The 13,707-nt window shown below is 42.6% G+C and overlaps 1 protein-coding gene across 1 annotated transcript in view; it reads left to right on the top strand.

The window, feature by feature from the left end:
* xkr6b (XK, Kell blood group complex subunit-related family, member 6b) overlaps positions 1-13,378 on the top strand; it is a gene marked incomplete at both ends in the record, with an annotated part of 56,957 nt that extends 43,579 nt beyond the window's left edge. The window contains 2 exons of the mRNA XM_083688582.1: positions 4,471-4,667; positions 12,408-13,378. Of these exons, the coding sequence (XP_083544708.1) occupies positions 4,471-4,667; positions 12,408-13,378 (1,168 nt within the window). The remainder of the gene's footprint in view (positions 1-4,470; positions 4,668-12,407) is intronic.
* Positions 13,379-13,707: the final 329 nt, after the last annotated feature.

Below are 13,707 nucleotides of genomic sequence, written 5' to 3'. Positions count from 1 at the left end.
GTGGGTCCTCCTGTCGTCCTGTATGCGTGTGGGTCCTCCTGTCGTCCTGTATGCGTGTGGGTCCTCCTGTCGTCCTGTATGCGTGTGGGTCCTCCTGTCGTCCTGTATGCGTGTGGGTCCTCCTGTCGTCCTGTATGCGTGTGGGTCCTCCTGTCGTCCTGTATGCGTGTGGGTCCTCCTGTCGTCCTGTATGCGTGTGGGTCCTCCTGTCGTCCTGGATGCGTGTGGGTCCTCCTGTCGTCCTGGATGCGTGTGGGTCCTCCTGTCGTCCTGTATGCGTGTGGGTCCTCCTGTCGTCCTGTATGCGTGTGGGTCCTCCTGTCGTCCTGTATGCGTGTGGGTCCTCCTGTCGTCCTGTATGCGTGTGGGTCCTCCTGTCGTCCTGTATGCGTGTGGGTCCTCCTGTCGTCCTGTATGCGTGTGGGTCCTCCTGTCGTCCTGTATGCGTGTGGGTCCTCCTGTCGTCCTGTATGCGTGTGGGTCCTCCTGTCGTCCTGTCTGTGGGTGGGTCCTCCTGTCGTCCTGTCTGTGGGTGGGTCCTCCTGTCGTCCTGTATGCGTGTGGGTCCTCCTGTCGTCCTGTATGCGTGTGGGTCCTCCTGTCGTCCTGTATGCGTGTGGGTCCTCCTGTCGTCCTGTATGCGTGTGGGTTCTCCTGTCGTCCTGTATGCGTGTGGGTCCTCCTGTCCTGCCGTGTTTTGTGTTCCCGTCTACGTCTCCTCCTCTCACTCTCATTCAGTCATACAGGTGTCCGTCCACGATTGGCCTGTCATTCCCATCCGTCATCATTTGCGCACCTGTTCCGGACCAATCAACCGTCCGTCTGTCTATTTAAAGCCCCTCCTGTCCTCTGTTCGGAAGTTTTGAGGGGTGTCCATTGTTGAAAGTGGATTAACCACGTGCATTGGTAGCTTTATGGTTTAACACTATACACGGTATAGTGTTTTGTTTTTGTTTTTTACGCACAGGGACAAGAGGATAGATAAGCTGCCCATGGGTTTACTTTGCATCACAGAGCCGCATCTTTGTTATAAACATTAGGCTAGGAACGGGTGCCCCCCCCCCCCCCCCCCCCCCATGTGTTTATAGTAGATCTTGTGTGGTTAGGCAGCTCAGACTTTCTTTTAATAAGTTATTTTCTTTGGCACCGTTCACAGTCCCCTTGGTTCCCTTGTGGCGATCATTTGTTTGGGCAATAAATATTCTTGCATTTTAGTCCCGGTTCATAGCATTTGTGTCGCAACACAGCTACATTCAGCATGCTCGCTGTATCGTGCTAAACCCTTATTTTATTCTAGAGTCTAGAAGGGTCGTAACGCGCTATTCTGTGTTTGTATTTCTGTTGCATTTCCGTTTTTGAAGGTCTCTGGCAGCGTTGCCCCTCTCATTTTTTGCTATAATGTCATATCCCACAGTATACCTTTAAAGGCCCAATCCGTAGTTGCTGCAACTCGTTGTGGAAGGTAAACATTGCATGTTGATCCAAAACATGAGGGCTGACCTGGTTTTGGCCAAGGTGTGTCTTTGCGAACATTCTGCCTACACAGGTTTTCAATTCAAAACAAAACAAAACAAAACAAAAATATCCCCACTACGTTACCACAGCATTTGATGTCTGTACCACGTCTTGGGATATATCACTCTCCCCTACCCTCCCACAGACTTCTCCTCCAGCAGAAATAATATACTCTAGCTAACTCACAGTGAGCTACCTCTCTTGCTAAGAATCTGCTACAGTATAACATGTACTAGTAGCAGCAAGCATAGAACACTGTCTTCTTCATCAGCTAACCAGAGATGGACAAGATAGTTTAAAGAACTGTATTTTTTAAAACGTCTTAAAACGTCTGTATTTTTATAAAGTACTTTTCAACAGGTATCAGAGCTTGCTAGTTCTGATCAAAAATAATATGGGGATGTAGTTCCACTAAATGAAAACAGGGTGTCCATTGAAGTCTTAAATTCACTTCTAAATTTTTTCGGCCTCATAATGTCTTAAATCATCTTAAATTCCTTTTTTTCCTTTAATGTAGTGGAGGTGATTTGGAATCACGCTCTCATTATAAGATAACCCTGCCTGCAACTTATAAGCTCCGATGTAACCCCCTTATCATGAGGATGTCCTCTTGGTATAAAGGTTTACATAATCTCAGAACCCAGAAGAGGCTGATTTAGTGAGACTATCGTTTAATTTCTCTGGCGTCCATGCAAGAGGTCCCCAGTTCAAACCCCGCCAGTTAAAATGGGGTGGATCTCTCCATGGGAAGGAGTTCAAAGGGAGGTGAATGTAGTTGAGGTGATTTGTTATCACACTCTTGTGATGAGTTAGCCTTGCCTGTGACTTCTAAGCCCAGATGTAGCCCTCATAGCGCGATTGTGTCCTCTTGGTACAACAGTTCATGCCTGTGGCGTGAGGATGAATCTTACTAAATTCTGTTAATTCCAAGAGAGACCACAAAAAATAGGCCTACTATACCATACTTGTTGATACAGTGATAAATGAGGATTGTTTCGCTCTCCATCTAGCTTCCCCTTTGATAAGCATGTGAGGTCCAAAAAGTTACGGAATTTGATAGACCTCCCAAGTAGCTTGAAAGAAGTCGCTCTACCGAAACTGCTAACATTAGCTAGCTTGTTGTTAGTGGAACAAGTGTGTGCGCAAGCAGCAAGATAGAATAGCAACAGCTATAATTAGCTTGGTGTTAAACATTTTGATTTGTTTCATCCTTACAATTAAAAGTCCTAATACAACATATCACTTTAGATTTGCATTTTGGGAGAAATAGAGATATGTATTCTGAATTTGCCTGAAGTCAGCTATACAGGACAGCAGAAGATGGCCCTGACATCAACCCACAGTTAATGACAAATTTGTTCATCTTCTCCCCTCTGGCCTATATTGTAAATCGCTGCCCATTACTGACCCGTGAAACACTCCCTTTGAAGAAAGAGATTGTTCTCTCTGTATAAATCACTGACCCGCCCCCTCCTCCAGCATTGAACACGCTAAATGTTTTTATTTGTTCCATAACGGGCAGTGTCTTCAGTAAATTCTTAAAACTTAAAAAATGATATCTATTTAATTGGTACAATGACTTGGTCTGTAAGGGCATGCCCCCTGTACACCTAGTGGCAATGTTTCAGCAAACCTGTGGCATAACCATAATCATAATGTGGAGGGTCTGGGGGTTCAATTACGAATCCGGAATTATTACAACCTCGGTCACGTGGAGTCCGTAAAAATTACTGACATTGCCGATTTGCAATGGGCTAAAATTATAGATTCTCTCTGGTAATGATTACATTCCCCTGTAAAACTAATCCCGTCCGAATAGGGCTTAGATTGCTTTCATACAATATTGTCCTTGACTGCATTCAAATAATAGGCTATAATATTGTCAAATAAGCACTACTGATTTTGTAAGCCTACCCAAAACAGCCTAGGAGATAGGAGACACCGGATGGACTGGAAAGGAGGACTTTTTTTTTTTTTAATCCCATTGAATGGGCCAATCTTGATTGGCATCTTCCCCAACAAATTAATTAATTAAACAAAATTAATAAATGAAAATGCTAAAAACTTAAACAAGTCTGAAAGTGAGCCTCAAGGCAGTTCTAGGAATAGTAATTGGCTTTGTGGCTGTGCTTTGCGCTGCTTTACACCTCCACGGTGCTGGCTATGTTCCTATAACCGCATACCTTGTCATTGATTACCCCTTACATATAAACATTTGCATAGACAGTTTAGATGGAATATAATCAATCTACGTTGTTATATTCGTGAAAATATATCTTAATATTCCTTTACCTTTTAGTCTCTCCCTTCTAGCTGCCATAATATTTGTACACAATTCTATTCTATAATCAAGGCCTGTCACTCAATGGTTCTTTAATCATTCTAAATCTATACCTTTAATCATATCCTCACATTTTTTCCAGGGATCTTTGCCTTCATCTAAGGCTTAATGTACTGTACACAAGTGAGGCCAGTATGGATAGTATATAGTATGATGAAATATGAAGGTTGTCAATATCACTGATTCCAGTGAGTGCATTGGGATGTCTGGTTGTATAGGATCACCCAACCTGTTTAGACGATCAATGCTAGACATCCCACTGACTCAGAGCACCCTGTCTCTGCTTCATACACAGACGCCTGTCTTTCTCTACCCTCCCCCACCCTCCAAACCTAGTCTGGCATCGCATCCCTCTGTTCAGAAAAGCCCCTACAGTGGATTTGTGGATATATACAGATACTTATACAGATACAGAACGCACCCATACACACACACACACACATACCCTGTCTATTCATTTGAACCGCTGGTCCCAAAAAAGCCAATAGTTATTCCTCAGTATTCCCCTTAAACAAAGCATCAGCTGCAACAGCAAAAAGGTAAAACAGGACTAAAAATACTGTAAGATTAACGCTGAAATCGCCTAACCAGTCTTTCCCCCCTCCTCCTTGCAGGTACATTCGCACCATGTACCTCGGCATTCAGAGTCGTCGGCAAAAGGAGAACCAGCGGCGCTTCTACTGGGCCATGATGTACGAGTACGCTGACGTGAACATGCTGCGTCTGCTAGAGACCTTCCTCGAGAGCGCCCCCCAGCTGGTGCTGCAGCTGTGCATCATGATCCAGAGGAACCGGGCAGAGACGCTGCAGTGTAAGGGGTTCCCCTAGGTTCCATGTTGGGAACGCTCCACTTTCAGTCTCATAACTAATTTATACTGTTTTCTTGTCAATACATATTGTTTAGCAGTGTGTTACAGCACAATATGAAAGCGTGGAGGACTCGCAGACGAGGCTATATTGAAGTTAACTCAGATGTACTGTAATTTCCACCCTGTGGTTCACTATAAAGTTAACTAATGTTTTTACCAAAACACACTTTCATGATTCTTGCATGATTTTGCAACATAATATCACAATTAAATGTCTAAGGGGGGCAAAGTTCCATCAAGTTTTAACGTCCGTCAACATGTTTGTGTGATGAGTGACCTTGCCCGACACAGTAAGATGTGTTAGCTCCCTGATCTAGGCTTTAGCTTAGCATGCTAAGACACATGTCTTCCAGTTTTATTATTTTATTTATCCTTTATCTCTTATTCAAGGGTGCCCTTAATCTATCGTTACATTTAGAGATTCAGTTACATAAATAGAAGGTCAAAGGACAATCAATTTACACATGTGATTTATACAATTTGCACAGACAACAATCAATCATGACATGAGCATTTCTCCAATGAGAAATCCTTAATCAAGTTCCTGAATTGGCCCAATGAAACTAAAGCATGAAGTATTAGTGTATCCTGTGGGTCATTCCATGCCCGAGGAGCACAATAACTAAAGGCAGTTCTACCCAGCTCAGAGGAGACACATGGGATTTGGAGGACTAACCAATCTTTAGACCTCGTCTGAGAAGTGGTAGATCTCCAGGTGACGAGGCATGTAAGATAGTATGGGAGTTTATGGAGATACATACAAGAGCTAGTGTTGAGTCATTCTAGCAGTTAGGGACCCCACTGCCTGATATATTAAAGACAATGATGAGTATGAAACGTATCACTTGTCATAAAAAGTGCTGAATGAGACTCAATTTAACTGTTTCAAAGGTCACATGCATATAATTTCCCCAGAGTCGAGGACTGATAGGAACATTGATTGTTCAATTTTCTTCCTACTGTCAAGTGAATAGTATGACCTGTTCCTATAGAAGAAACTCAGCTTTTTTGTTAATTCATCTGTATGTGTTTTAAACGACAACTTATCATCAATCCAGATGCCAAGATACGTGTATGAGGGGGACCCTCTCAATTTGGGAACCATCTAAAGTGCAGATCTTTGAACTCATGCAGGTTAGACAAAGCTCTATCCACAGAGGAGGCTGCGTAATATATATATATTGCAGTATCATCCGCATAAAAGTGCAGTTTGCAGCCTGACTGAAATGTGTTCAAGATACCATTCTGAGACAAGAATGAACGAAGCTGAGAGTTGACCAAAGATTCTAATATTTTAGCCGGACAAAAGCTTGGAAATGGGACGATAATTATTTAGGTTGCTCAGTCCACACTCTTATGTGGGGCTGCTTTCCATATCTTGGTGACAGTCCCAAAGCTAAGCGAAAGATTAAAGATATGAGCTAGGGGCCTGGCTGTAAGAGGCGCCGCCAACTTCAGCAGATCAGGGTCTAGTAGGTCAGCCCCAGTTCACTTCTTTTCATTAATATTTCATGGAGCATCAAGCATTTCCAAATCTGAGAACGTTCTAAAGGATAATATGGGCTGCAAAACTCAATTTTACAATTTTATAAAATGTTAACCTCTTCAGCCCCCACAAGTTTAGGGGCACCCGATAAACCTTATCAAATAAGTGGCCTGCAGAAACAGGTGTTGACTAAAGGCATTACTAATTTCCCTTTTGTCATTTATGAGGCCAGAATCTGACATGACTTGTTGGTGCAGTGCAGGGGTGGAGCTACATTTCAGTGATTTAACCGTTTTCCAGAATTTATCTGGGTTTCCACCAATACTACACAGAGAATCTATGTAATAAGCAGATTTTGCTTTCTTGATCATAACAATGTGCCTATTTCTCAATTGTCTGAATGACTGCCAGTCTGCAGCAGAGACAGTGTTTCTTACTTTGGCCTAGGCAGTAATAGAGTTTAAGGCAGAGAAAAAATGCAAGAAGCAATGTTAATTCTGGAAAAAAAACATTGGTCATTGAAGTTTCTAAAATTCCTTTTAGTGAATTTTAGCCCTAGTTTTATGTAATTTCACGTCTTTAACACAGGCAATAGGACAATTGTCACTGATATCTTGGGGAAAGACGCCACTGGATAATTACATATGGTCTATTGGTAAGTATATATCAATCAATGTAGCTTTCGCTGGGTCCTTAGCATTGTGTCGGCTTGATTTAGTTATTAATTGAGTCAAATTCAGATCAGGGCATTTTTCTTTGAGCTTGTCAGACACTGGCTTCCTCCAGTCGAGGTTAAAGTCACCCATAATCAACATTTCTGACGTTGCATAATTAGAAAACAGTTCAGCTAAATTGTCAAGAGCACAAGGGAGGGCTGATGGGAGTTGACCCCTACCGTCATTACATGGTTGTTATTACCAAAACTCACTCTGAGGGCCAAACTGTTTTGATACTGACGATGAGATTAATACAGACACGGGAAAACATGCTTTCACATAAACAACCACATCACCCCCTTTCCCCTTTCTTTTTGCTCTAAAAATCGTATGTCTATGTAGGATTACATCGGAATCAGATACTGATTTCTTCAGCCATGATTCTGTAAAAGCAAAAATGTCTGGGTTTGTCTAAGAGGTCATGATATTAATAAAATCAATTTTGGAAGCTAAACGTCAAACATTAATGTGAAGCAGCCCAAGCCCATTTCGTAATTTAAAATTCAATGGTGACTCTAAGGCAGGTAACTCATCTCCAATCTGGAGATCCGGCTCAGAACCCCAGTTGGATACATCTACTAGTTTCATTTGTCACCATCAAACGTCAAAAAGAAACACGCTTTTCTCTGTTGTACATATTATATATTTTAAATAATTGTGCAATATGGACTCTTGTCATATGTCCGATTTTTGACATTGTAATTTCTAACCAAAGTACAGTAATGAGATTTATCCATAGACATCATATGTCAACCTGTTGACTTGTTTGATTATTCCCCATCAAACATCAAAGAGAGACATAAAAACATTGAGCTGTTCATTTTTTTAATAAAATTCAAAGCAAATAGAATCAAATGTAGAACAGTTTTCTGTCATATGTACCCAAAGTAATGAGAGTTAGAACATCACGTACTTGACACTTTAAAGTCTTCACGTCTTGTTGATGATTTTTGACGTTTAATGATACGTCATAGTGACATTTTATGACTGAACATCTGACACTTAAAGAACATTCATGAATTAATTTCCAAATATCAACTGCACAACGTCTCATGACAAAAAGTCACTGCCTGACTTCAGGCATAATGTGTTCTTTTCAAATGAATTGAAGAAGAAGATGAATACTTTTTATAATGCATTTTCTTTCAGTGTGGAAATGCCAGCCCCACTCCATTCAAATCCATTCCAACAGAGAGAAACCTGCACACACCTGTACAGAGCTGCCTGCCTTCCAACCAGGCAGCAGAATTCCCCTGAGACTCCCTTTCCTACACTCTTCCTATCTAAAGTTCCTTGTTTGAAAAAGTTGTTTGTTTGTTTTGATTTCTGCAGGTTGCATGCATGAAGCAGTAAGTGTGAAAAGTGTTTTATTTAGAGTCTATTGTCTCTTTTTTACTGTTCAAATGATGATGTTTTTAGCAGTTATTTATTTACAATTTACACTCATATAGTCAGATGGGGAGAATCGGAGTGTATTTTTAATTGATATTAGCCGAGCTAAATATGTTCAGTTTGAATCATTTAAACCAAATCATGTGATTTCAGTATTAGTGTGATTAGCGTCATAATGTTTGTACATGTGATATGTGTACAATTAATTAATTTATGAATAATAATTTATGAATAATAATGTGTACAGTATATCCTTCAAATACACATCTTCACACATTATTAGATAGGCCTCTAATATTATTATTATTATATATTATATTATATATATATTATATTATATATATTATATCTAGATATTAGAGGAAAGACAGGAAAGCCTTTGTGTTACTAGTGATAGGAGAGGGACTAAATCTTGCTATAAATCAGTGATACATCCTCAACATCTGTGTCACGCTTGTGGGGAAAACTACAATAATAGCAAGTACAAACATCCAGTTGTGTCCCCTAACCCAGACTCAGCCAGTGTGTCCCCTAACCCAGACTCAGCCAGTGTGTCCCCTAACCCAGACTCAGCCAGTGTGTCCCCTAACCCAGACTCAGCCAGTGTGTCCCCTAACCCAGACTCAGCCAGTGTGTCCCCTAACCCAGACTCAGCCAGTGTGTCCCCTAACCCAGACTCAGCCAGTGTGTCCCCTAACCCAGACTCAGCCAGTGTGTCTAACCAGTGGGAACAGTCATGTCGAAACAGACCACCAATGCCACGGACAAATACAATCTATGTCCTTTGCTGTCAAGAAAGCCTGCTTGCTGCAATAGCCAGCAGAGAAGAAGATTAGTCAACAGTATAATTGTAAACAGATATATAGATAACAATACCTTACTTACTATACTTTACTACTAACTATTTACATTTAAGTAATTAAGCAGATGCTTTTATCCAAAGGGACTTACAATAAGTACATTTGTCTAAGTAAGCGAATCAACTATACATCAGTCATCGTAAGTAAAACCTTTGATAAGAACAAGTGCCATTGGCAGTCACTGTTTTTTTTAACCGTCGGACCACGGTGTGTACTTCATCCACCGTGTTTCCAATTAGATATTTGTGAGACATGGGGCTCTGCAATTGACTTTTCCATTGATTGTTGCCAACGGAGGTCTCAGGCAAGCCAAACACTATCCTGAAGTCTCCGTTTGCAATCTTACCATCCTGGTGTTTCTGTCTCTGTCAGTGATCGCAGCAAGTGTCCCTTTATTTTGCAACATCTTTGCTTGATCCTCCATGATCGACAGCAAAGGACGTAACACTATTAAAATCGGATTGTCTGGCCATTGGTGGTGGTAGTTTTAACACGGAGCACAGTGTTGGCCATGCATGGTAGATTAAGCTTTTACCATAACCTGCTGGCAAGCAAGCAAAAATGTCTCTTTTGATATTGATGCTACTGCATGCAGTTTGCACACGCATGACAGAATCACATCAAAAACTTCTTCTGAAATGTCCTTGTTTCAGAGTAGTCACATGGGGGGAACATAAACAGTGGGGAGGGTTAGGGGGAAGGTGTTGTTAGAGGTGATTGGTTGAGCCGGTTAAACCAATGACTATGCGCCGTCTTTCTGTTCTCGACTGCTTTCGTGCGTTCGGGCAGAATGGTCGGGGAACGAGACCAGTATGGCAACTAAGTAGGCCGCTTTTAAAGCCTACCCCTCAGTTTGGTGTGCTTTGAGGCACATCTTCAGAATGGTTGAGGCTAGAAACATGATTCAACTATGTACAGTCCATGTTAGGAGACTCAGCCGTTTTTTTATGTCTCTCTTTGAGGTTTGATGGGAAGGAATCAAATAAGTCAACAGCTTGACATACGATATCTATGTATACATCTCTTTACTCTGGGTAGAAATGACATGTCAAAATGCTGACATATGACAAACATCCGTATTGTACATTTAATTTGAAACAAAATGTATGGACAAAGAAAAGCTTGTCTCTCTTTGACGTTTGATGCTGATTCATGAAACTAGTAGATCCATCCAACTGGGGTTCTGACCCGGATCGCCAGACTGGAACATGCGCCTTAACACGCTAAGCTAAAGCCTAGACATAAGATCAGGGAGCGAACATGTCTTACTGTGTCAGTCTAGGTTACTTATCACACAAACATGGTGACCGAACCACCTCCACTACACTACACAAGGCCATATAGGGAAAAAGGCCATATTGCACATTTCCCTTGAAAAAACATTGTATTGCTTTTATCCCATAAAATGTCCAACATATAAATGTTTTATCGCGAAACGTCACATTTTCACATATTCAAACATCTACAGTGCCCTCCATAAGTATTGGAAAGAGGAAGCAAGTCTTCTTTTAGCTCTATACTCCAAACATTTACTATGGGATCAAAGTAGAGATTCTCATCTTTAATTCAATTGGGGTTTTAAACATACTCCCCCTATTTCAGGGCTCCAAAAGTATTGGAAAAAATCATATAATGTCCAAATAAAGTGCCCATGTTTAGTATTTGGTCGACAATCCTTTGCATGCAATAACTGCCTGAAGTCTGCGACCCATTGACCCCACCAGGGTATATTCTCTGGTGATGCTCTGCCAGGCCTGCACTGCAGCCATCTTCAGTTGTTGTTTGTTTTGAGGTCTTTTTGCCTAAAATCTTATCAGGAATCCAATTAATCAATTGGATTTAAATCTCAAGATTGACTTGGCCAGTCAAGAACCTTCCGCTTTTTGGGCCTACCATGTATTTGGAGGCATTTGCTTGTACTCGAGCAAACAAGATGTCTCTGTACACTTTAGAATACATTCTGCTGCTGCTGCTGTCAGCCATACAATTATAATATTTTAGCCTATACAATTATAATAATTTGTCATGCCATAAGAGCTCCCGGATCTGTGCAAATAGGTCCCGGAAACACAAGCAGTCAAAAACTGAGAGGTCCCAGAACAGGATCCGACAGGATCCAGCACAAATTAAGCACTGATTGACTGTTAAATGTCTTGCAAACAGTTCTTTTTATGCACTGCACTGTATGTGTGCAGGATTGGTGTACTAAATGATTCTTGAGTTTCATTGCTCTGTTTGAGACTAAACCTTTTTTTGTCTGCAAAATGCTATATACATTTTTAAACTGATTAACCACTGATTAATCAAGAAACACATATTTTAAAGTTTACAAATGTTCTGTTAGACTGATCTCTCTTTCTTTAATATGTATTCATTATATTGTAATGTTTTTAACTTTTTTGTGAGTCTGAACATGTGGATACTCAAATCTAGGGGCTCAAAGATTTCGCTATGTAACAACAGTTTTTTTTTGCCTGTTCGAGGCGTAGGTGTCATATCAAATCATCAAACACCAACTGTGAGTCCTCCATACCTGCAGTCAATGGAGTGCATATGTGCAGTATGCTGCAGCTCAGTAGATAATGCTGAACCATTTCTCACATTGCAGGTGACCGCATTGACAGCTATGCTGATGTCAACATGGATTGTCTTGGGAAAACAAGACGGGTGTAGCAAACTAAAACATAGAACAAGTTTGACTCAATGACAATCTCAATTTCACACACTCCAATATTGCACGATATATGAAAACACAATGGCAGCAGTCATGATGTTTTAATTTCAGGAAAAGCAGACCTAAGGAATATTTAGCTTATGAAATATTCAAATGGAAGAAATAGGGTGTGATAGTGGACACATTTGATGGTGTTATATGTATAATCATCTGGTTGTTCTTTGGCTCAGGATTAAAACTTAAATTGTCTTGATTAATCGTTTTTATCAGAAGTGTTTGACAGTTGTGTGTTTTGTAGTGCACCACTCTCTCCATCTCTTTCTACCAACCTTTTGGTGCTCTGCATGCCCTCTTTCTCCACCCCCCTCTTCATTTTTCTCTCTTTACTGTCTCCCCTTTGTCTGCTCTGCTGCATTTTCCTCTTTCTTTCTCTCTCTCTCTCTCTCTCTTTCTCTCTCTCTTGAACCCTATATTTCCCCTCTTTTTCTATGGTTTTCTCACTCTCTTACTCTCCACCCCGCTCTCTCTCTCCTTCTCTCTCTCTCTGTCTCCAGGCGTCTCAGCCATGGCTTCCCTCCTGTCCCTGGCCTGGGTGCTGGCCTCATACCACAAGCTCCTGCGTGACTCTCGTGACGACAAGAAGAGCATGAGTTACCGTGGCGCCTTGGTGCACCTGTTCTGGCGCCTGTTCACCATCTCCTCTCGAGTGCTCTCCTTCGCCCTCTTTGCCTCCGTGTTCCACATCTACTTCGGAATCTTCGTGGTGCTTCACTGGTGCGCCATGGCCTTCTGGGTGATCCACGGCGGCACCGACTTCTGCATGTCCAAGTGGGAGGAGGTGCTATTCAACATGGTGGTGGGCGTGGTCTACGTCTTCTGCTGGTTCAACGTGAGGGAGGGCCGGACCCGCTACCGCATGGTGGCCTATTACACAGTGGTGCTGCTGGAGAACGCCGTCCTGAGTGCCCTCTGGTACGCCTACCGCGACCCGGTCGCCACCGACGCCTATGCCTCCTCTGCTCTCTGCGGCGTCTTCCTATGCTTTGCCTCGGGTGTGGTCTGCATGGTCCTCTACTACGGGGTGCTTCACCCAATGGGCCCCGGGCTGCGGGTTCTGGCCAGCTCTTGCTGCGCCGAGCTGCTTTGGGGCCTCCCTCTGCCCCCAGAGGCTGAGCCCATGGCACCGACCCCAGGGCCCCGTGGTTCCCAGGCCACCCCCACACGGGGCCTGGCGGGAGACTACGACGAGTTGGACGAGGCCGCCACGGACACCTGCCTGCCTGTGTTCCAGGTGAGGTCTACAGAGCCTGTGGATGCGGCCGGCAGGCCCATCCGGCCTGAGGGGCCCCTCATCAAGATAGACATGCCCAGGAAGCGCTACCCGGCCTGGGATGCGCACTTTGTGGACCGGCGCCTGCGCAGGACCATAAACGTGCTGCAGTACATCAGCCCCAACGCGGTGGGCATCAGGTATAGGGATGGGCCACTCCTCTACGAGCTCCTGCAGTACGAGTCCTCCCTCTGAAGGCATTCTCTCCTTCTCTCTCTCACACACACTCTTTCACTCTCTCATTCCGTACTTCCTCTCTCTAGATCTGAACTCTCTCCATTTGGTGCTTTTCTTTCCTTTCTGATCATTCAGTTATCCTGCAGGAGCTGTGTGTTATGTTCACCAAGAGTCTGTCAAGCCAATATTATATACAAACAATCATGATTTATTTTGGGAAAAACATACAGAGAAATATGATAACCTAACATAATTTTCAAAATGGGATATAGCCCCGCCTATCTCGGTTGGGGAGATTTCTGTATGAGTGTGTAAATAACGTATGAATGTGTTATTATGAAGTGTTT

This window comes from Argentina silus (genome assembly GCF_951799395.1).
Source record: "Argentina silus genome assembly, chromosome: 17".
NCBI lineage: Eukaryota > Metazoa > Chordata > Actinopteri > Argentiniformes > Argentinidae > Argentina > Argentina silus.
Note: the sequence above shows the minus strand (reverse complement) of the source record. Positions and strands in the feature narration are given on the sequence as shown.